Source organism: Dasypus novemcinctus, chromosome 3 (assembly GCF_030445035.2).
Source record: "Dasypus novemcinctus isolate mDasNov1 chromosome 3, mDasNov1.1.hap2, whole genome shotgun sequence".
NCBI classification, from domain to species: Eukaryota; Metazoa; Chordata; class Mammalia; order Cingulata; family Dasypodidae; genus Dasypus; species Dasypus novemcinctus.
The window spans coordinates 79,917,661-79,940,723 of record NC_080675.1 but is presented as its reverse complement, the minus strand read 5'-3'; the positions used below and the strand labels follow the sequence as shown (position 1 = coordinate 79,940,723).

The 23,063-nt window shown below is 35.1% G+C and overlaps 1 protein-coding gene across 9 annotated transcripts in view; it reads left to right on the top strand.

Annotated features, from left to right (window-relative positions):
- The window catches only part of LOC101428374 (signal recognition particle subunit SRP54), a 91,166-nt gene that overhangs the window by 27,747 nt on the left and 40,356 nt on the right, over nucleotides 1–23,063 (top strand). For 8 of the 9 annotated variants that reach the window (XM_004467906.5, XM_058293550.2, XM_004467903.5 and 5 more), the window contains 9 exons: nucleotides 1,970–2,120; nucleotides 3,395–3,543; nucleotides 3,799–3,899; nucleotides 4,395–4,481; nucleotides 9,391–9,464; nucleotides 9,670–9,778; nucleotides 14,970–15,140; nucleotides 18,372–18,467; nucleotides 19,899–20,412. In XM_004467906.5, the coding sequence (XP_004467963.1) occupies nucleotides 1,970–2,120; nucleotides 3,395–3,543; nucleotides 3,799–3,899; nucleotides 4,395–4,481; nucleotides 9,391–9,464; nucleotides 9,670–9,778; nucleotides 14,970–15,140; nucleotides 18,372–18,467; nucleotides 19,899–19,990 (1,030 nt within the window). In that variant the 3' untranslated portion in view covers nucleotides 19,991–20,412. Of the gene's footprint in view, nucleotides 1–1,969; nucleotides 2,121–3,394; nucleotides 3,544–3,798; nucleotides 3,900–4,394; nucleotides 4,482–9,390; nucleotides 9,465–9,669; nucleotides 9,779–14,969; nucleotides 15,141–18,371; nucleotides 18,468–19,898; nucleotides 20,413–23,063 lie in introns of those variants that run through there. The other variant, XM_071213983.1, reaches the window with a different exon arrangement.

Sequence of the window (23,063 nt, the reverse complement as noted above, 5' to 3'; positions counted from 1 at the left end):
TTCAATTCAAGCTCACAGACCCCTGGTTAAGAACCCCTGCTATACTATGACCTTTCTGATCTAGATCGTAGATCAGAATGGACATTGTTTTTAGTTCATATCTCTGCCTGTATTCCTCGTCCTGCTGACATAGGTTCCTCCCTCTTCCTACCTCTCTATTCCAGTTGCTCTTTTAAGGCCTATCTGAAGTATTCCTCAATAAAGCACATACTGTGAATTCTACATTTTTTTTTTAGTACATTTATTTTTTATTTTTTTAGGAGGTACTGGGGGTTGAACCTGGGACCTCGTATGTGGGAGGCAGGCACTCAACCACTGAGCTACATCCGCTCCCTCTTTAGTACTTTGAAAAAGTTTGTGTTTGATCATTCCTAAGTGGCTTATAATCTGATGTTATCCTATTTCTGCTAGAAATTCTAATCATTGCTATCCATCATTTGATATATTGCTTTTCTGTTAGGTAGTCTGTACATGTTCAAATGAATAATTAAAAAAAACTGAGTCTAGAGTGAGTTTAGAAGGACTTATTTGAGAGAAGAGCATTTTTCTTAATATTGTTTATGTAAACAGTTTATTATGCCCTCTGGGAGAAAGTTTAGGGAAGGTAAAAGTTGAGGTAATTAAATGAATGATATGATTTTGATAGTCATTACCTTCTACTTTTTTTTTTTTTTTTCCCGAGGTACCAGGGCTGGAGATTGAATCGGGACCTCATATGTGGGAAGCTGGCACTCAACCACTTACCCACATTGGCTCCCCTGAGTTGCTTTTATCATTTGTTTGCTTTTTTGTTTTATTTTGTTTTGTTCTTTAGGAGGCACTGGGAACCGAACCTGGGACCTCCCATGTAGAAAGCAGGTGTTCATCCGCTTGAGCCACAGCTGCTCCCTACCTTCTACTTTGGGTGGCCAAAAAAAACTAATGAACTTTGTAATGTGTTCATTGTTTTTTAACCTTTTTTTTCCCATTCAGTCATTATATGGAATATATGTTAACAGTCCTTTTGTATGGTAGATACTAGGCTGTTTGTTATATTTTCATCTGTCCATTTTTGGAACCTGTGTCTTTTTGGATTAAAAAATTTATATCCTTAAATAGAGTAATTTTGGGCAGTTAAGTCTCATTCATTTTTTTATTAAGTGTGTTCCTATCTGACTTTTTTGTTGTTAATTTAAGAGAAAAACATTTTCAAATGTCTTTTCATTTGACTGTGCTCTTCTGTATAAAAAGTGCTCACTAAAAAAAAAAGTAACCACTAATGAAAAAGAATGCCAATTAAAATATGATCCAATGTTTTGATTCTCAAGTTGACAAAGATTTTTGTCAAGGATTATGAAAATACAGTGAAATAGAAATGAGGTTAAACTTTTATGGAGAACATTTTGTTTTGAAAAGCCAACAGCCTTAATGGTCATACCATATTCAAGTTGAAGGAATGTGGCATAACACAATTTCAAAGAAATATTCATTGTTTGTATACTATTTATATTGACTTTATTTTTAATACCAAAAAATTGGAAAACCCTAAATGTCCAGTAAGAGGGCCTTTGTTTCATAAGTGATACTATAACCATTTGATGGGATACTATGCAATCTAAAAGTTATGTTTTCCAAGAATATTTAGGGTTTTATAAAATGTTTACAAAAGGATGTCAAACTGAATGAATAGTAGTTATAAAACACTGAGTGACATCAGTTCAATTGATTAAAGATATTAAAACAGAGGGAAACAAAACTCATTCAGAAAAGACATGTAGCAGAATCATGCAGGATGTGTAATTAGTAATTCATACTGCTCTAGAAGTAGATTGTTATTTTTAATATTATGAGATTTTATCCTTCTAAATTGAAATCGTGGTTATTTGGCTTTTTCAGAATAGATTAAAGGTAGAGTAAAGATTTTCAGATTAATAATATTTGGAAGTTTTGTTGTGGTGGTGGTTGTAATTCTTTTGTCTGTGTTAAATAGCTATACAGAAATGGATCCAGTTATCATTGCCTCTGAAGGAGTGGAAAAATTCAAAAATGAAAACTTTGAAATTATTATTGTTGATACAAGTGGCCGCCATAAACAAGAAGACTCTTTGTTTGAAGAAATGCTTCAAGTTGCTAATGCTATAGTAAGTGGCTTTCAGTGTAACATCATTATACTTTAATTTAATTATAAATCCTGACTGAGTTTATGATCAATACCAATTATTCCGTGCCTGTAAGGCAATTCCAAGTAATTTATTTGTGTTTTAGGTACTTTATCTGTGTGATAGGAGCTTAATCTTCTGATCAGGTTTGGTTTTCATTAAATAAGAAATTTTTATGAGTAAGGACCAAACAAATAATTTCCTTTCTCATGTAATTATCCTATTAGTATGTATAAGAAAAAATTAGCATAAGCAAAAATTAGGGAATAACCTTAATGTTTGTCTAGTTTCTCCTATGTAAATTATTTACATAGACATTTACTTTAGATGAAGTTTGAAAGTTTTTCAAAATGAAATATCTACAAATATTAATCACTATTTAGTGTCTCATTTAAAATTGTGATGGGAATATCTTGGGGAGAAGAAACAGTTTATAAATATCTATAGCATATATTAGGAATCTGTGTTCTGTCATTGGTGTTTTGGTTATTGATTAATGATGTTTCTTTTTAGCTGTGCCTTTATTTTAACCTAGTTGGACAAATTAAGGGAAATAGCCTCATGCATTTTATTCATTTTGGTTTCAGTGTATGCTCTTTCAGTTTTCTCTTATTTGCTTTTGCTATTCCCCTTTGCATTCAGTGCCCTTTCTACAGTCTTTGCATAGCTGTTTTCTCTTATCGGGCCTTAGCTCAAATATTACCTCTGGAGAGGCCTTCCCTGAACACCCTACCTAAAGAAATCCCCTACACCTAAAAACTGATCTTCTCTATCCCCTTTTATTTTTATTTTATTTTTGTTTTGCTTTATTTTTTAGGAGGTACCAGGGAATGAACCCAGGACCTTGTATTTGGGAAGGAGGCACTCAACCTCTGAGCTACATCTGCCTTCCAGTGGGAGTTGGTTTTTTTTGTTGTTGTTATTGGTTTGTTTGTTTTTAGGAGGTACTGGGGTTCGAACCCAGAACCTTGTAACATGGGAAGCAGGCATTCAACCACTTGAGCTACATTCTATCCCCTTTTAATTGCTATACAGTTGAAATGTATATTTGCTTGTTTATTATCTATCTCTTCTGACTAGAATGTAAGTTCCATGCAGGCAAGGATTTTCTTATTTATGTTTTTTTCCCTAGTACCCGTTCAACAAATATTTATTGATTGAATGAATAATTATTTATAGTAAATATTGTTCAATAACTCCAAATGATTAAGTCTATTTAATATTAGTAAAAATATCTTTCTATTTAAATTTTCTAGCAACCTGATAACATTGTTTATGTGATGGATGCCTCCATTGGGCAGGCTTGTGAAGCCCAAGCTAAGGCTTTTAAAGATAAAGTAGATGTAGCCTCAGTAATAGTGACAAAACTTGATGGCCATGCAAAAGGAGGTGGTGCTCTCAGTGCGTAAGTATCATTCTGTGTCTTGGGGTTCTTTGCTGTGTATATTTATGACTTTATTATTGATAATTTAAAATATATTCCAATAATGAGCCTAATACGGTCTATAAAAGAAGTTTAAATAGAAACAGAATTTGAGAGGCTCTCTGATTTACTTCTATTGTAACTGTGAAAAGAAACTTGAGATATAGACCTTTTCTGATTAGTGTTGAAAGTCTGGAAATTTTCTTTTTTGAGGTTATGTTTTCTTTTTCTATGTAGAGTTGCTGCCACAAAAAGTCCAATCATTTTCATTGGTACAGGGGAACATATAGATGACTTTGAACCTTTCAAAACACAGCCTTTCATCAGCAAACTTCTTGGTATGTACAGTGGTGGGGCCACGGCAAAACTGCCAAGAAATAGTATGGATCTTTATGACAGATTAGGGTTCTAATCTTGCCTATTCAATACCTAGTTTGGGAAAATAATTTCTTTTAATGACTTCATCTCTGAAATAGAGGTGATGGTTACCTGCTCCTCTGGTTAGAGTGGTAAAATGAGATATCAGATATAAAATTACAAGAATATGTAGTTGTAGTAGTAGCAGTATAAATGGTAGAAAAATATTTGAAATATGTCAAGGTGATATTGTTAAAGAGCATGGAATTTGAACAAAGTCTTAGGCTAGAGTTCCTGTTTTGTCCTTACTTGCTGTCACTTAACCTCTGTAGCTTTACTTTACTCATCTGTAAAGTATAGTATGAATACCTGACCTATCTACCTCATAAGGTAATTATGTATGTGAATGTGGTTTTTTTTAACAGAAAGTGGAATTTATTGTTCATTGTTAATTTTTCTTGTTTTTGGTCTTACAGGTATGGGTGACATTGAAGGACTGATAGATAAAGTCAATGAGTTAAAGTTGGATGACAATGAAGCCCTTATAGAGAAGTTGAAACATGGTATATGAAAGGCAAAAAAGCATTTATCTCAGATATTTTATTTCTTTTGGATGAAACTACTATTTGTTTGAAATGATAATATCTCTTATAAGTGTATTAATTTGTTTGAAATGGTAATATTTCTTATTAGTGATGGTTTTTCAAATGTTTATGATTTCAGATGACTTATGTTTAAATCATTTTAAACCTTTAAATGTTTAAAAAAAAACACATTTGAGGGAAGTGACTGGGGCTCAATTAGTTGGGCTCCCACCTACCATATGGGAGGCCATGGATTTGTGTCCCAGGGCCTCCTTGTGAAGGCAGGCTCAACTGCACGACAGAGTGCTGCCCAGACCATAAGCGCCAACTCAGCAAGACGATGCAACAAAAAAGGTAGACTGACAAAAACGCAGAAGAGCGCGCAGCAAACAGACACAGAGAGCAGACAGAAAAAAAAAAGCTGCAAGGGGGGGGATAAATAATAAATAAAGACACAGACGAATACTCAACGAATGAACACAGAGAAGGAACAGCACACAAAAGCCACAAGGAGAGGGGATAAAATTAAAAAAAAAAAAAAATTTTTGAGCACCTGCTTCATATGAGGTCCCAGGTTCAATCCCTGGTACCTCCTAAAAAGGAAGGAAACAAAAATACCAATTTGAGCCATTATAGAATTAAGTACTTTTATTTTCTCTCCTTTAATCAAATTGCCCTAAGATTAAAAATTGAGGTTTTCATTGGATTCCTTGAAATAAAACAAGTTATATTTTTTATGTAACATTTTTTGTGATCTATGTATCTTTTTAAAAAAAAGACAAATTTTAAAAAGTGGGAAAAAATTAATTTTAAAAAGTAAATTAGAAAAAAAGTAAATTATAATACACTTGTAATCTCATTGTTTATGAATTATATGTATATTATAAAACATAAAAAGAAATTTAAAGGATGAGATTAAATAAGTACATACATTTTTTTCACGCCCATTGAAGATCATTCCTTTAAGGAAGTATATCACTGTGATTAAGAGCTCAGGCTCTTAAAACATGCCTAGTTTATATCTTTGATCTTTTATGTTCTGGCTGTAACTTTTTCAGTCTGAATACTTAACCTCTGTTTCCTTATCTGCGTCAGCTAATTTAATCTTCCATGACTACATAGACGTCTGTCTCTTTGTTACTTCTTACTCATTTTGTGAGAAGGAACCTATGCCTTTACCTCTTCCTTAAATGTCAGTGTTTTTCAGAGATCATCCTAGGCCCTCTTCTTTCTCTGGAGCTTCATACTTGTATATTGTTTTAGTTTCCTAGGCTGCTTGAAGCAAATACCATGAAATGAGTTGGGTTTAAATAATGGGAGTTTATTCACTTATAATTTTGAGGCCAAGGAAATGTCCAAATCAAGGCAAGGCATCATCAGGGTGAATTTTCTTCCCCAAGGCCAGCTGCCAGCAGTCCTTGGTTTCTCAGCTACATGGCAAGGCACATAGTGGTGTGTGCTGGTCTCTCCCTTCTCTTCCCAGTTTCCTTGCTTTCAGCTTTTTGCTTTCTGTGCTCTCTCTCAGTCTCTATTCATCCCCTTTATAAAGCACTCCAGAAAAAGGATTAAGACCCATCTTGAATGAGGTGGGACACACCCTAATTGAAGCAATGTCATCAAAGGGCACTGCTTACAATGGGTCTACACCCATAGGAATAGCTTAGCGTTAAGAATATGATTTTCTGGGAGTACATACAGTTCCAAACCACCACATACATCTATATGTTTACTAGTTCATTCTTCCTGGATGTTCCATAAATACCTCAAATACTTACCTTCCTACTTTTTTTTCTTTTTTTTTGAGGTACTGGGGTCTGGGGATTGAACCCAGGATGTTGTATGTGGGAAGTTGACACTCAACCACTGAGCCATATCAGCTTCCCTGAGTCAGTTTTATTGTTTATTTTGCAGGTTGTTTGTTTGTTTTCAGGAGTCATTGGAACCAAACCCAGGACCTCCCATGTTGGGAGGTGGACATTCAACTGCTAGAACCACATCCACTCCCCTTATCTTCACATCTTAACCTCCCTTCCCATTGTTACCATCAATGAGAGTTAACATCAGTTGGTCTCGTTGCCAGAGTCAGAAACTTGATGTCATTGACTTTAGTATCTCTTTCCTCATTCTGCCCACCAAATCAAATCAGTCAACAAATCCTAGTGATTCTACCTCCTAAATATCTCCATTCTTTACTCTTCTCTTCAGTTTCCCTAGTTCAGGCCAATCTGATTGCTCTTGTCTAGATTATTTAAGTTTTTTAAAAGGTCTTACAGCTTCCTGGATTCTTCCCCTTTTTTTAATGCTGCAGCCAAAATGATCTTTCAAAAATGTAAATCTGATCCCATTACTACCCTTTAAATCCTTTAGTGGCTTCTTATTGCTCTTAGGATAGAATTCTAATGATTTAAAATGACTTTACATGTTCAATAGCATATGTCTGAAAAACAATGTACATACCTTAATTAAAAATACTTTATGGGGGAATGGGGAGTTTATGGGAACCTCATATTTTTTTAATGGAACATTAAAAAAATAAAGAGAAAAAAATAAAAATAAATACTTTATGGCAAAAAAAAAAAAGACTTTACAAAGCCCTCCCCCATCTAGCCTACATCTTTACTTCATTTTCTGGAACTGTTATTCTTCACATTCCTTGTGCCAGCCATGCTGAAATTCTTTCAATTTCTCAAATGTACAGTACTCTGTTCTACCTGTGGTCCTTTATACTTGCTGATTACTCTGCATCCTCTTTTCTTCCTACCTCTTTCTACTCTCCCTCTCATCCCTGGCCAAACTAGCTCCTATTCATACTTCAGGTCTCTTCTTAAATGTCCTTCAGGGACATTTTCCCTGATCTCTAGACTAAGTTAGAACCTTCTGCTATATGTTTCCATTGCACCCTGTACTCATCGTATTACTCATCACAGTTATTTAATGACTCTCTTTCCTGCTTGAAGATGAAGGTAGGGTTCATAGCTGTGTTTTTTCTTACCTAGCTCAGGGTCTGGTTAGTGGGCCTTCGGTGCATTTTTACTAAATGAATGAATCTACCCATCATTGCCTGATTCTTTCCCCCTGCTTTCCTCTATCTTGAATAACTCTACCACTGCTACTGCTACTTCCATTGCTACTACCACTACCACACTGGATAGTATATTCCTAGTTGGTCTACCTTCTGACTCCTGTTTTTTGTTTGTTTGTTTGTTTGTTTTTCACACCGAGCCGTTCTCCTTACCGGGCACACTCCTTGCGGGTGGGGCTCCCCTACGCGGGGGATGCCCCTGCATGGCACAGTACTCCTTGCGTGCATTAGCACTGCGCGTGGGCCAGCTCATCCTGGGTTTGAACCTTGGACCTCCCATGTGGTAGGCAGATGCTCTATCCATTGGGCCAAATCCGCTTCCCTGACTCCTGGTTTTCTAATGTACATTCTGCAATTTCCCTTCTGCTTCTAAAATTGTACTCATTCTGAGGTTGCCAACGGCCTTTTAATTTCCAAATGTAGTGGTCTTTCTCATTTTCCTTGGTTCCAATATTTGACAGTTTTTTCCATTTTGAAACTCTTCACTTGGGTTCCCTGACCTATGTTATCATAGCTTCAAATATTATCTCTATATTAATGGCCAAATATGTATTTCTGCCTTAAATCTCTTTCCCACTGTTTAATTCTGTACCTTTAACTGCCTGGTATAACATTTCTTTGAAAATATTGTACTGCCACTTCAAATTCAGAATGCCTGAACCCAAATACCTTTTATATCTTTAGGATATAAATAGAAAACATACTTTCTATTTTGCATTGTTTCCCTGCCCCCCACTGTTTTATTATTATTATTATTATATTGAAATTAACTTACATATAGTAAAAGGCTTAGATCTGAAGGATACCATTCTATCATTCCCTGTCCCCCTTTCTTTTTGTTTGTGCTTGCTGTCTGCTCTCTTTGTCAATTCACTGTGTGTTCTTCTATGTCTGCTTGTCTTTTTTCTTCTCATCTTTACTCTTTAGGAGGCACTGGGAACCAATCCTGGGACCTCCAGTTTGGGAGAGAGGCATTCATTTGCTTGAGTCTCCTCATCTCCCTGGTTTGCTGTGTCTCCCACTGTCTCTCCTCTCTGTCTCCCTTTGTTGCATTATCTTGCTGTGCCAGCCGTGCACAGGCCAGCCAGCTTGCCTTCACCATGAGGCCCCAGGTTCAATCCCCATCTACCCACATGGTAGATGGGGAGCCCAGTCACTTGAGCCACATCTGTTTCCCCCATCCCATCATTTTTGACAATGCGCAGTAACCCACCCCCATCAGGAAACATTTCTATAATTTTAGAAAGTTTGTATTCCTTCCCAGTCAATAAATCATAGAAGAATCCTACAGTATATATATATTTTTCTATTTACTCATGTAGTTAGGTACCAGTAGTTCATTCTTTTTATTGCTGAGTTGTAATTCATCCACAGTTTATCCATTTTCCTGGTCATGGACATCTAAGCTGTTTTTGAAATGCCAAATAATTTTCTGATTTTGCCATTTTACATTCTCACAGGCAGTATATAAGAGTTTCAATTCCTCCAAATCCTCTTTAACTTTTGGTTTTGTCTAGCTTTTAAATTGTTTATCTGTCTTGTTTTCAAATTTCTTGTATATTTGTATATATTTATCTTCTTTTCCTTGATAGAATGTAAACTTCTCTAGGCTAGCATCTTGTGTAAGAGTATATTTTCCACAGCATTCATTCTATGATCTTGCATATAGTTACTTCTCAGTGAATATTTATTAATTGGATATCTTATAAGTGTGCTTCAAGATGAACCCATGATTATGAAAAGATTAGTTTTATTGAATAGAAATGTAAATTCTCATATATCTGAATTGTGTGAATTGTGTTTCAGGTCAGTTTACGTTGCGAGATATGTATGAACAATTTCAAAACATCATGAAAATGGGACCCTTCAGTCAGATCTTGGTTAGTTATCCCAAACAGTTTATTTCTACCATCATTTGTTTTTGGTTTTCATTAACGTTTCTAAGAGTAGATGCACTTGCTTTAACTATTTTTGATGTTTGGGAAAAATTTTAAGACAATGTCAAAGTTAAAGCTAATAGATATAGACATTCTGAACAATTAATTTTAATTTATTACTGTTTTTTTAAAAATATGTCTGTTTTAGGGGATGATCCCTGGTTTTGGAACAGATTTTATGAGCAAAGGAAATGAACAGGAGTCAATGGCAAGGCTAAAAAAGTTAATGACAATAATGGATAGTATGAACGATCAAGGTAAGATGTCATATTACTTGGGAGAACAATGTTCTGAATATCAACAAATTCAGAGTGTCATGGTGTTTTTGTAAAAAAGATGGAGGAAAATTAAGGCTGAAATATTTGTGTTAGGTAGATTTATAGCAGTTTGAAAGCTATTACTCAAAGGGTTATGCTTATTGGTTGATGTTATTGAGAGAAATGTCTAGTACATTTTCAGTGAGTTCCATGAAAACAGCATCATTTCTCCATAGTTTTGATAAAAGTATCTTTAAAGAGAGATTCTGTAGTCACAATAAATTTGAGGACGTGCTGCGTTAAACAAAGTTAAATGAGTCTTTATCTTGAGTTTCCTCAGAGCTTTAATTCATTAATGTTCATTGGGAGTCTGTAAGCCAGGGATACTGTCAGCAATGTTTACAAACTTCTTTTGCTGTGAAACCTTCAAGGTTTCAGTCTTTTCAGAATGACACAGCTCTATCTCTGTAATCCTGTATTGTTACTACCTCTTCATCTTTTATTGATTCTCAGCCCATTAGCATTTATAATCCTATGACTCTTATTTTTTCCCAGTTTTTTTTTTAAAGATTTATTTTATTTATTTCTCTCCCCATTCTCCCCATTGTCTAGTCTCTGTGTCCATTCGCTGTGTGTTCTTCTGCATCTGCTTGCATTATCAGGCAGCACTGGGCAACTGTCTCTTTTTTGTTGTGTCATCTTGCTGTGTCAGCTCTGTGTGTGTGTGGCACCATTCCTGGGCAGGCCACCCTTTTTTCATGCGGGGTGACTCTCCTTGCAGGGCGCACTCCTTGCACGTGGGGCAACCCTATGCGGGAGCGCCCCTGCGTAGCACAGCACTTGTTGCACGTGGCAGCACTGTGCATGGGCCAGCTTACCACACAGGTCAGGAGACCCTGGGGATCAAACCCCGGGCTCTCCATATGGTAGGCAGATTCTCTATCAGTTGAATCACTTCTACTTCCCTTTTCCCAGTTTTTAAGCACTCTCTCATTCCACCCAGCACATATGCCTAACCTTCCTTACCCTTTTTAGACCTTGTACTCTGCCACTTGCCCAGGTTGACCTCTGACCTCACACAAAGAAACAACAGGCTTTTGAACTGATACCCTCAACTTTCAGGTTACTTACTTTCAGGATTGTGACAATCATGAACCATTCTTATCATCTTCATGTTTCTCCAAGGACTTCTCTTCATCAGTAATTTTCTTTCCTATGTCTTCATTCACTCCTTACCTATAATTTTTCCCCCATCAGCATATAAATATTCTTAAATTCACATTTTTTTAGCCTTGCTTCTCTCTCTAGCATTTACTGTCTTTCTCTTTTCAGGCAAGCTTCTTAAAAGAATAATTTGTATTTTCAAATTAGTGGAATCTGTTCCCACTATACTCTGAAATAGATATTCAAAGATCTCTAATAACCTCCTACTAGTCTATTGTAGTGGATAGTTTTCAGTTTTCTTGACTTGTACAACATTGGGTATAAATCACCTTTTCCCCCTGGTTTCCACTATTCCATTCTCCTGTCTTTCACCTTTAACTTTCTTGTTTCTTCTCATTCTCTTTCACTGGTCTCTTCTGCCAGCCCTTTAAATGACTGTATGTTCCAGGTTCTTTTCTCAGTAGTATTTCTTGTCTTTCTGCTCATTTTCCTTGAATGATTCCTCCACTTCTCTGTTTTATCTACTTCCTGATTGATTGGGTTTTTTTTAATAGTCTCTCCATGTTTCATGAGCTCCAGGCCTTAATAGTAACCCAGTAATGAGTAAATGCAAAACTTTTGGCATGTAGAGTTAATAATTGCAGACACATCTAGAGTGTTTGCACTGTACCAGGCACTGTCTTAGGCATTCTATACATATTAATTCTCTTTATCGTTACAGCAACTCTTAAGGGACAGTGCCATTTACAGACTAGGAAAGTGAGGTTACTGTGAAGGCCTAGAGCTCATGAAACAGTCTTTAACTAATAGTTTCAGTGCATGAGCTTCCTCAAGGATGATTTCTGACAAATTCTTTTTTTCTTGTGAATGGACCATACTTTCCTCTGTTTCTTTGTGTGTGTTAAAATTTTTTGTTGAGAATTAGACATTCTGAGCATTATCTTATTATAACTCTGGAAATCTAGTTCTTCCCACTCTTCTATGATTGCTAGGGTTTTTGTTGTTGTGCTGGAACCTATCAATTTGTGACTTTTCCAAACTAATTTTGTTCCCAAATAGGGAATGGAAAGAGAAAAGAAGAAGAAGAAAAAAATACACTGCTACTTTAAGACTTCTTTGCTGCTTTTGCCTGAGGAGAGTTGGGCAGTGGCTGCACTTAGAGCAGACCTAGTGATCTGATCTTAAGTATCTGATCAAAAGTTAGGATCAGCATCAGACCATATTTCTTGGGATTTTGAAAGACTAGGTCCTTTATAGCTCACCTTGGTACCTGTAAAGAAAACTGCTGGGGGAGCCCAGTCTGCGGTCCCAACTGCATGATTGGGGAATGGAGGATGGTAGTCACTGAACAGAGGGTGAAATTCAGCAACATTTACCACAATTTACCAGTTTCTTCCTCCAGTTCTTCCCTGGATATTGCATCCTCTAGAGTCCAGGGTTTCAAAATAGTCGATTCAGACAGTTACTACCAGCTCTGGTGAAAGGACTGATTCCTACTCTGCCATCTTCCCACAATCCTCTCTTTCTTCATGCTTTTGAAGCTTTTTTTGTTGGGTGTATACACATTTAGGAATGTTATGTCATATTGGTGAATTGACCCTTTTATGATTATGTAATGTCCCTCTTTGCCTCTTGTCCACTTTGTCTACTGTTACTAGAGCTGCTCCAGCTTTAAAATAGTTTGTCTGGTATATCTTTTTTTTCCTTTTTTTTAACCTATGTCATTATATTTGAAGTATGTTTCTTTGTTGACAGAATATAGTTGCATCCTGTTTTTTTTTTTGTTTGTTTTTTTAAATCCACTTTGACAATCTGTCTTTTGATTGGTGTATTATTGATATGTTAGTATTTAGTTCTGCCATTTATTATTGGTTTTCTGTTTGTTCTTGTTTCCCCTTTTCTGCTTTCCTGTGGGTTACTTGAACACTAGTATTACATTTAAATTTATCTATATTGTTTTGAGGTATATCTCTTTGAATAGTTTTTCAGTGGTTGGTCTAGGGATTATAAAATATATGCATACTTATCACAATCTATTATAATATTTTACCACTTCGAGTATAATGTAAAAACCTTAATGCTACTTTAAATTTTCTGAGTTCTACTTCCTAAATATTTCTCCCATCTGCCCTCTTCTCTTTGTCTCTACATTCCCTCATTAGTTCAAACTCTCATCATTTCTTACCTGGATTGCTACAGTATAGCCTACTAACCTTTACCTTTTGTAGATTTGTCACTCCTTTTTTCAGTCTGTCTTCCTCAATACCATCATAATGACCTTTCTAAACATATCAATTCTGGGATCAAAACTGAGGCTCAGTGGCTCTTTATTGTCTTTGTGATGAATTCGAAGCTCCTAGGCGCATGGCATACAAGTCTTGTTATAATCTAGTCCTTATCTTCCTTTACAATTTCCTTAAATCTCTTAGTTTTTGTTCATGCTCTGTTCCTTCCACACAAAACTAATTTCATTTAATTTAGGAAGACATGTTCTACTTCCTAGAATATCCCTTGCTTCTTTCTCTTCTTTATTAATTCATACTTGTCCTTTGAGGACTACTCAGCTAAAGGGAAACCACAACCATGAAGCCTTTTCCTGGCTTCCTTTTTTTTCCTTAAATTAAGCCCTCTCCTGCTTTTTGGTAATTCTGTTTATGCTTGTCATAATGTACTGTTACTGGTTTATCTGTTTTCTCTTTCTTGATTTGAGCTCCTAGAAGGAATATGATACATATTTCCTAAATATTTTATAATGGAAGATCTAGCTTGAAAGTTAAATTTTTGAAACAGATGTAGAGGTTTTAATTGACTATAACTTTATTATGAGGTCATTTTATTTTAGCTTGCACTGTATTGGTAATCAGACTTCACTTGGATTTCAGTTTACTTCTGGACAATGTACTTAGGATACAGGCAAATCAGAGGATATATTTAGGACCTAAGTAGGTTGATAAATGGGGTTCTAAACCATTTCATAAGAGAAACAGTCAAGTGAGTTTTGTTTTCTTTTGCCTATAGAAAATTATTGGGAGACATGGTGACTCTCAAAAGTTTGAAAGCCTTATTTTTTTGTACCTGGCAAAGAGAAACCTAGGGAAATTGAAAGAAGTGCCAGTATAGATTCAATTTAATATGTGAAAATATTTACCATAATTACAGCTATACCAGAAAGACGTAGACTGGCTTAGTAGATAATGAATGGTCTTTCCAGGGATATTAAGACCAAGGCTAGGTGACCACTTATTTTGGGGGTATATAGTACAGAGAATACAGATAATATGGAACTATGGACTGAAGTTCATTGTATACCTGAGATTATATGCAGCTAAAGCCAGAAAGATATGTAATCCATATTCTAAGAATTATCAAAACACCGGGGAGAAATGGGTTACTCTTTATAAACTACAGAATGGATAAAAATCCTAATAGTAATTACTTGATTACAGGAAATAAAATATCTATTCTTTTGATACAGATAGAACCTACCTCTTTCTGTTTGCTTATAAAGCCTAAATTTATTATTTAAAAGGTGACTAGTCATTTTGGGTAGAACTAAGGTGAGCTCTTTTGTTCTATTTGAAATGTACATATACCTCTGGTGGCTTAGGGGGTTGGGATAGTTGGATATGAGACCTGGAAGGGGTAAAAGGGGTACATGCGGTTTCATAGACTCTCAGAATATTCTGTTTTACTTAAACTCTAAGATGACTACTTGTGTGCTAGTTTTATTGTTTTTATAGCTTGTGGATATTAAAACATTTTTATTATATTCCATATTTAAATTTTAGAAATCAGAAGTAAATGTAGCAAATTATAACACTTGTTAAATCTGTGTGGTGGTTTGACTATCATCTCATTGTTTATTTTTCTGTTTGGAGTATTTCAAACTATAAAAAGGGAAAAATTATTTTTTTAGAAAACATATCAACTGAGCTCTGTGAAGTTACATATTACCTGTTTGCACATAACTACTTTGATGATGAATGTTAATTGTATGTTAGTGAAAATAATTTATCCATGCTTACAGAACTTGACAGTACAGATGGTGCCAAGGTTTTTAGTAAGCAACCAGGAAGAATCCAAAGAGTAGCAAGAGGATCAGGTGTGTCAACAAGAGATGTTCAAGAACTTTTGACACAGTATACCAAATTTGCACAGATGGTAAAAAAGATGGGTGGTATCAAAGGACTTTTCAAAGGTAAGAAAAATAATAAACTCATCATTAGTTGCCAGACTGAAAGGAAAGAAGGAATCTGAGAAATTAAAAATTAAAGCCAGAGAGTACTGCCAATATTGGAAAATTTACTGATGAATTACAGTATATTCAAGTACTTCCAGGATTTATAACATGATCTGTGAGTTATTTGTTTTCTAGTCTGAAGTAATGAGCATTAATATTGGGCAGGGGTTGGGGATCCAACTTACTGACTTTATTTTTATGAACGTGTAACAAATGTATTCATAAAAATTGGAGAATGTAAGAATGTATAATAGGTAAAGTTACCCATTGCTTTTACCAGAGAATACTATGGGTCCTGTTGCAAATAACATTTGATATAACTAATGTTTTTATCAGATATATAATGACTGTTTTTCCATATTGTCAAATAGTGTTCAAAATATAATTTTTAAACCACTGAACTGTATTCAAGTTATGCATGTATCTTTGTTTAGCTTAGTGTCTCTTTGTTGGGCAGTTAGGCTGATTCTCACATGAACGTGAGGAACATTCGTGGGCATCTATTTTTACGCCTATTTTCATTTTCATTTGGATACATTCCCATCAAGTATGACTATTTTTAAGGCTTTTGCTACATTTTTCTAGATTATCCTTCAGATGAGTTGCACAAATATATTCTTGTTAGTAATGCACTAAGTTTTAGTTTCTGTATAGTTTTCTTTGAGGCCAGGGATTTTTTTCTATTTTTATCAGAAACTTAGTGGGTACTGGGTAAATTTTGCAATAATTCAATGTCATTTTCTACTTAACTGTCAAGTATTTTTCAATAGTTTTAAAAAATCACTATTAAGTGTGGCATTTCTTCGTATATTTAGTGATTTGAATTTCTTTCGTGAATTACTTCTTGACGTTCCTTATCCTTTTGTTCTAATTTTTCCCCTATTTCTTTGTAATAACTCTATAATAGCTTTAATTTCTGTCCACAATGATTTTTCCTCTGTTTTTTATTTGCTCTTTTTATATTTGTTCATATTTTTAAATGATTTTTTTAAATGTTACCAATCCCATCCATCTTTTCCTTTATGGGTTCTTTTATGCTCATAAAAGCCTTCCCCATGCTTATACCACAAGAGAAGACATATTTTCTTCAATTCTTTTTTGTTTTACTTTGTTTTCCTTTTTATTCCATCTGGAATTTATTTTACTGCATACCAAGTGAGGTTAGAAGATAACTTTGTTTTTTCCAAAGTATTAATCATTTGCTAACTGTCCAGTCTTCCTCTTTAAATTTTTAAAAATTCCCTATAATGTCAACAAGTATTAAAGTGAATTTATTATTTCAAAAACAATGTAAAGTATTTTAGGTTGCCAAAGGCACTGATGCAAAATACCAGAAATGGGTTGGCTTTTATAAAGGAGATTTATTTGGGGTAAAAAGCTCACAGTTCTAAGGCCATGAAATGTACAGATCAAAACACCTCAGAGATGCTTTCTCACTATAGTCAGCTACTGTTGATCAGGCATTTTGCTACATGGTAAAGCAAGATGGTATGTGATCTCTGCTGAGGTCCATGCCTTCCCCTCCAGAATCAGCTGTCTTCAGAGCTCAGTTTTGTGCAACCTGGCATAGAACTTGTCTCTTACTGGGCCTTCTCTCTAAATGGCACCTGCTCTGTTTTCTTCCCAAGATCAGATTTAAGCTGTCAGGCATGTGGCTTGTCTCTTCAGCCTGGGCTTGTCTCCTCAACTTTGAGCTACTCCATGGACCCAGCCTCTTGGGGGCTTCGTGATTAAGCTTTGGCTGCTCTAGCGGTCCTCAAGTTCTCCTTTCACATTGCAGGGTCAAAAATGACAGAGCTCCCTTTCCCTGTGTGTGTTTCTCTCTGTGTCTCCATTTTATTCAGACCCAGCAAGAGGGTGGAGACTCAGCCTAAGTCACATCTCACTAATGTAGTCCAACAAAATGATCTCACACCCATAGGAATGGATTAGTTCAAAAACATAATCTTTTTCTTTTTTTACTTAAAGATTTTTTCATTACCTTTTGTCTTTGACACTTTTTATTTTTCTTGCTTTCTATAACCTATTTTTCTTTTATAACAAGGGAGAGAAAAGTTCTTTAGAGAAAGGTTTAAAATTGGATGTAACTTCCAACAGCACTTGCTATTTCTGGTAGCAATTTGTAAACACATTTTGTCATCCCGAATGACCTTGACTATTCTTGGTAAAATTGCTGCAGATGTATCAATCAGGTCTTATTTAAGTATCAATTCCTTAATTAAGGCACAAAAACATGAAATAGGCAGTGTATATGGCACATACACTTTTCACATCAGATTTTTATTATATGTTTGCCGTTTTAAGTCCTCTGAAACAAACTCCTAGGACAAATCACCAGTCAACATGAATTCACATCTTTACCATATTTACTAATCATGATTTTTTTTCTCATAAAAGTACATCTTTTCTTTCATTCATAGTTCTTAATTCACATAATTTATTCAGATTAGCCAGCTTTGAGAAGACAATCAATGACAACTTTGATTTTCATTTTCATTGTTTCTGAAAAAGTACCAAAAGTGTTTCAAAGGAGTTAATGCTCCTTATGAAATAAATCAAGCAGTTTTGCTGAAAACTCTACTTGCTTTGATGATTCCTTTTGCTTCCTGTCTCTCTATGAGCACAGTTAATCTCACAGGATGCTCTTATCTGCCCTGTCCCAGAGTGAATCTCTTTTATTGTCTGCCCTTTTTTACTGTGGAGTTTTTACTAAATGTGTGAAAATTCACTGACAAATGAGTTGCATTATTTGTCTTTCTGTTGGCTGAGGTTTTTCTTTATCTTTTAATGGCATCTTAGATATATACAAATATTCAAATTTTTGAATATTCATATTCACTTATGAGCAATCCCATCTCCCTTAATATTAACAACCACTGGATACAGTTTTGCTTATAGTGGCTCATTCACAGGCATAAATAAAATTAAAAACAAAAATCTAAGCCTTAAGAGTCCCTTAAATGTTCCTTAATTGTCTAAGAATAGAATTTTACTTTTCATCCTTAAAAATTTGTTTGCAATTGAGATAAAGATTAGAAGAGAATATATAGAAATAGAAATAATTATGTTAGAGTGATAGGTTTATAGATGGGTTCTTTTTCTTTGTATTTACTCAATTTGTCAAACTTTCTCTGACAACTTGATTATATTACATTTTATATTACTCAAACTTTTTTTTTTCTTTTTCAGGTGGTGACATGTCTAAGAATGTGAGCCAGTCTCAGATGGCAAAATTGAATCAACAAATGGCCAAAATGATGGATCCAAGAGTTCTTCATCACATGGGTAAATACAGAGTTGTTGGCCAGTTGTTAATACAGTTTGATTTATAATGGTTGAGTTTAAATTACAAACCTTCTATTTGCGAAATGAAAACCTTTTCAAAAGATGTGTACCTCCAGGAAAATGGCCATCTGAATCATAAGTTGAATTGTTGTAATAGCACTGTGTAAGCTTAGATTTTATTCACATCTTTGCTGACACCTTTGTGATTTTTGAGCAAGCTACTCTTAATCCTCTTTTTTTTTTTTTTTTAGGAGGTACCAGGGATTGAACCCAGGACCTTGTATGTAGGAGGCAGGCGCTCAATCACTGAGCTACATCTACTCCCAAATCTCTTTTTTAAATGTGTTCTAGTGACCTTTGCCCTTTTTTGAAACCTGGATATTTCCAATGATGCAATTTTAACATTAAATAGATATTTTGAATCTTAGTTCTACTTTTATTGTACAACCTGTGAAGAGTTCTTTAACCTTTCCGGACTTCACCTTTCCTTTCTGTAAAACTACAGACAGTAGCTCATTGAGAATTGTGACAGCTAAATGAGCTAATGTATTTGAAAGTGTCCAGTACAGTTCTGGGTATATAGTAGATAGTAAATTGTGGATTATTTTCTTCTTGTAAATCCTATGAAATAATCCCACTGATTATTTTTTATGTAATTTAATACTATTTTTAACAAGACTCTTGTACTTCTCAGAAAAATTCTTTTTAGATTTATTTATGCCCTCCTGTGTGACAGCTACTGTTCTAAGATCTTCTCAGTATTATTTATTTGTCACAACAAATCTATGCCATCGATTATGCATTCTCTTTTTTAAAAAAATATTATTTTTTTAAATTTAAATCTCTCCCCTTTCCCTCCCCCCTCCCCAGTTGGTTGCTCTCTGTGTCCATTCACTGCACTCTCTTCTGTGACTGCTTCTGTCCTTATCAGTGGCACTGGGAATCTGTGTTTCTTTTAGTTATGTCATCTAGTTTCTCTCTCTGTGAGTGGCGCCATTCCTGGGCAGGCTGCACTTTCTTTCACGCTGGACAGCTCTCTTTACAGAGCATATGTCTTGCACGTGGGGCTCACCTAAGCGAGGACACCCCTGTGTGGCACAGCACTCCTTGCACACATCAGCACTGTGCATGGGCCAGGTCCACGCAGGTCAAGGAGGCCCAGGGTTTGAACCGCAGACCTCCCATGTGGTAGGCAGACACCCTATCCATTGGGCCAAGTCTGCTTCCCTGCATTCTCTTTTACAGATGAGTGTACTAGTGATAATACAGATTTTTAATTGGTATGTTCTTTAAGGTTGATGACTAAATTGCATTTAGAAGCCAGTAATTTTTAGAAGTTATTATGCTATAATATGTACTTACTATGCCATAATAGTAAGTACCTAAAGTTCTGCTTAATTATTTTTTGTTTTTACTCTGCTTTCATTCTAGGTGGTATGGCAGGACTTCAGTCAATGATGAGGCAGTTTCAACAGGGTGCTGCTGGCAATATGAAAGGCATGATGGGATTCAATAATATGTAAAGAAGTTGCCTTATTATAAACTGACTCAGTTGATTGCGCTGAGACCTCAAGAGTTTCCCTCCTTTTTAAAATGGGAAAAAAAGTATTTTTCTTGCCTGTCTTGATCTTTTTCTTTTTCTTTTTGTCTTCTTTCTCCTTCCTTTCCTCTTCTTTACTTCTTCCCTCCCTTCTTTTGGTATAAGGGAGTAATATATGTTTTTTGAGGAAATTGTTATATTTTTGCTTTAGATTTCCTTTTCCTATTAGTTTTCACCATCATAACACTTCTTAAGTTAAACCAATCATGATGTAAAATTTTAGTGTGCAAAGATTTTTAATTGTCTCAAAGGCCAAGCATTACCTTTGTAAACAGTCCTGGTCAGAAGTGACATGATGTCTCAATAAAAGTGCTGTAAAATAAACTTGAAAGTGGTTATAATTAAGGGGCTGTTAACTTTCTTTATGTTTTGACGTTATTGTATTACCTAAAATTGTAGACTGAAAAGCCAATAGGTACATCTTATTTAAAACTATGCCTGGAAATATAACTTCAATGAGAAATATGGTAGAATAACTTAATTATGAGTGTTAGTAATTTTTGCTTGACTTAGAATAATTGAGATACTTTTGCCACAGAAAGTCTTAGCTCTGCCACTTACTAAAATTGAGAATTTGGTTATAGCTCACAATATATATGTTTTATATATAGATTGAATGTTTTACCTTGTATTTTTAAAGCCTTAGTGGCATTGATTTTTTAAAGCCAATTTTGTTGTGTTTCTTATATACCAAAAATATACTTGAAGAAATTGGTGTGCTCTGATAATAAATACTTATGTATAGACCTTTTAGTGGGAAAATTGCAAATAGTAGGCATCACTCATATTTTAAAAGTAGTGACAAGGTTGATCTGGTTATTGGTTCCATTGGATTGCTGCTCATTTCATTTATAACAGTGGATTTTAAATAAATCATGAAATAATTGAAAATACTAGAAAAACTCTTATGCCTATTCGTTATTGAGATCACAAAGGAAATAGATATAGTGTAGCAGTATACATCAAAATAGGATGAACTGATTTTCAACAAAGAACTGATTTTTGGTGGGAGAGAGCAAAGGAAATAACTAGTTTTTATGGTATTACCTTTTTTTTAATGGCTCAAGTATTTTAAGATCTTATAAACCAAAATGTCTTTAAAAAATAACTACATGAAGAATGCAACTAATTTTCTTGTTCACCTGAGCATGATTTTATATCTCACTGAATTTTTTTTTATTAACCAAAGACTATAGAACATTGTATGAACTGTAAAAACTTATGTTCTGGAGAAATGTCATGGCAAGGTCCAGCTCTAGAAATTTAACTCTAGTGGAAACATTTTTTTCTGAATTAGTTTCTAAATAAAACAATGCATACCACGTTTTCTGGTAGTGCATTTTTGTGATTTCTGTCTTCAGGATAGCTCTTTTGTATTTTGGCCAAAAAAAATATGAGACACTTGGTCATAATACCTTTTATGGCTTTAGGCATAAGTTTTTAATACTTTTGTGTCTGAAGCAAACTGTATTTTTCAGAAGCAAAAATAACAATGTATACAATGTATACTAACGATCCAGCATACCTAGTCAGGTTCTGTTTCTCTTTCCTCTTCTATTAAAACAAACTAGTGGAGATGCCCTCTAAAATACTGATTCTTTTAATTCCTCAACCTGTCATCTTCAGTTACAAAAGCTGTCCTTTTCTTCTCATGGTTTTTATGTAAATGCTAATGTTTGGCAGCATAAGTACTATATGCCAAAATCAAATCCTTTAATTATTGAACAATTTTCCTTTCATTTTTCACTATTGAAATTGATTCCTTTGTTTCTTGGTATCTGATACATTATTCCCAACTTAGACCACAAGATCTGATATTGTACAGCACTGAATTCTTCCTGATTTTTATTACAATGCTATTTAAATATGTACAAATGTAAAACTAGGTATAACTTCCTTAACCTTATAGTACTTTGTAATTGTAAAACAAAAGCAAACTTAAAAATTAAATATCAACAAACTGTACAACCAAGAAAATCCCTTATGTGGGGCCTGAGATTCTTCTGACACTTCTGCATAAAAGACATTTTTTTCTGTGGGTGCAGAAGGAATTAACAGCCTGTGACTTTCATCTACTTTTCCTAAGCAAGGTATACTAAATGAGTGTCTCCAGAAAGAGGTTCCATATCAGCCTCAAATAAGGATAACATGATATGCATGTTCCCTTATTTTAGGAATCATGCTTGCTTGCTTTTTATAATTTTACAATAGAATAAGGGAAGCTTGCTCCTCAGTAACTCAAAGGAGGTAAGAGTGTTACTGAATATCATTAGGGGCCCCTAATTTCTAATCTTTGGTATTAATTTAAGAGGTTCAAATCTCAATTCTGGCAGAAGTGGTGCAAGAAACATCTGCATATTTCTTGACACTGCATTTGTTAGGAAATAGAGGAAGGATGAAACCCTTCAGTTGATGTCTGTCCCTTGATGTTTCTCAATTTCCTTATTGTGTTAAAAGAGACTGTATTGGAGTACATGTGGCTCAAGCAATTGGGCATCCACCTCCCACATGGGAGGTCCTGGGTTGAGTTTCTGGTGCCTCCTAAAAAAGACTAAATTGATGCCACAACAAGCAGACTCTTCAATCAGGCAGACTCTGCAACCAGCAAGATGCTGCAGCTAGTAGATGCCACAACCAGCAGACACTGCAACCACCATAACAAGCAGATGCCACAACCTCTGCAACGGCAGATGCCCCAACCAGCAAGACACCATGACCAGTAAGACACCACAACTAGCAAGATGTGGCAATGAGCAGATGACACACTAGCAGATGATGCAACCAGCAGGAAGCTGAAGTGGCTCAAGTGGTTGGGCTCTAGCCTCCACATGGAGGTCCCCAATTCAGTTCCCGGTGCCTCCTAAAGAAGATGAGCAGACAACAAGCAGACAGATGAGGGAGCCATCTGGAGGGGGAGAGGGCGGTATTAAAAAAAAAAAAAAGGCAATTTAAGGTCTTACTCTCAATCTCTACTTGTGGCAGTCCTTATATTTTTA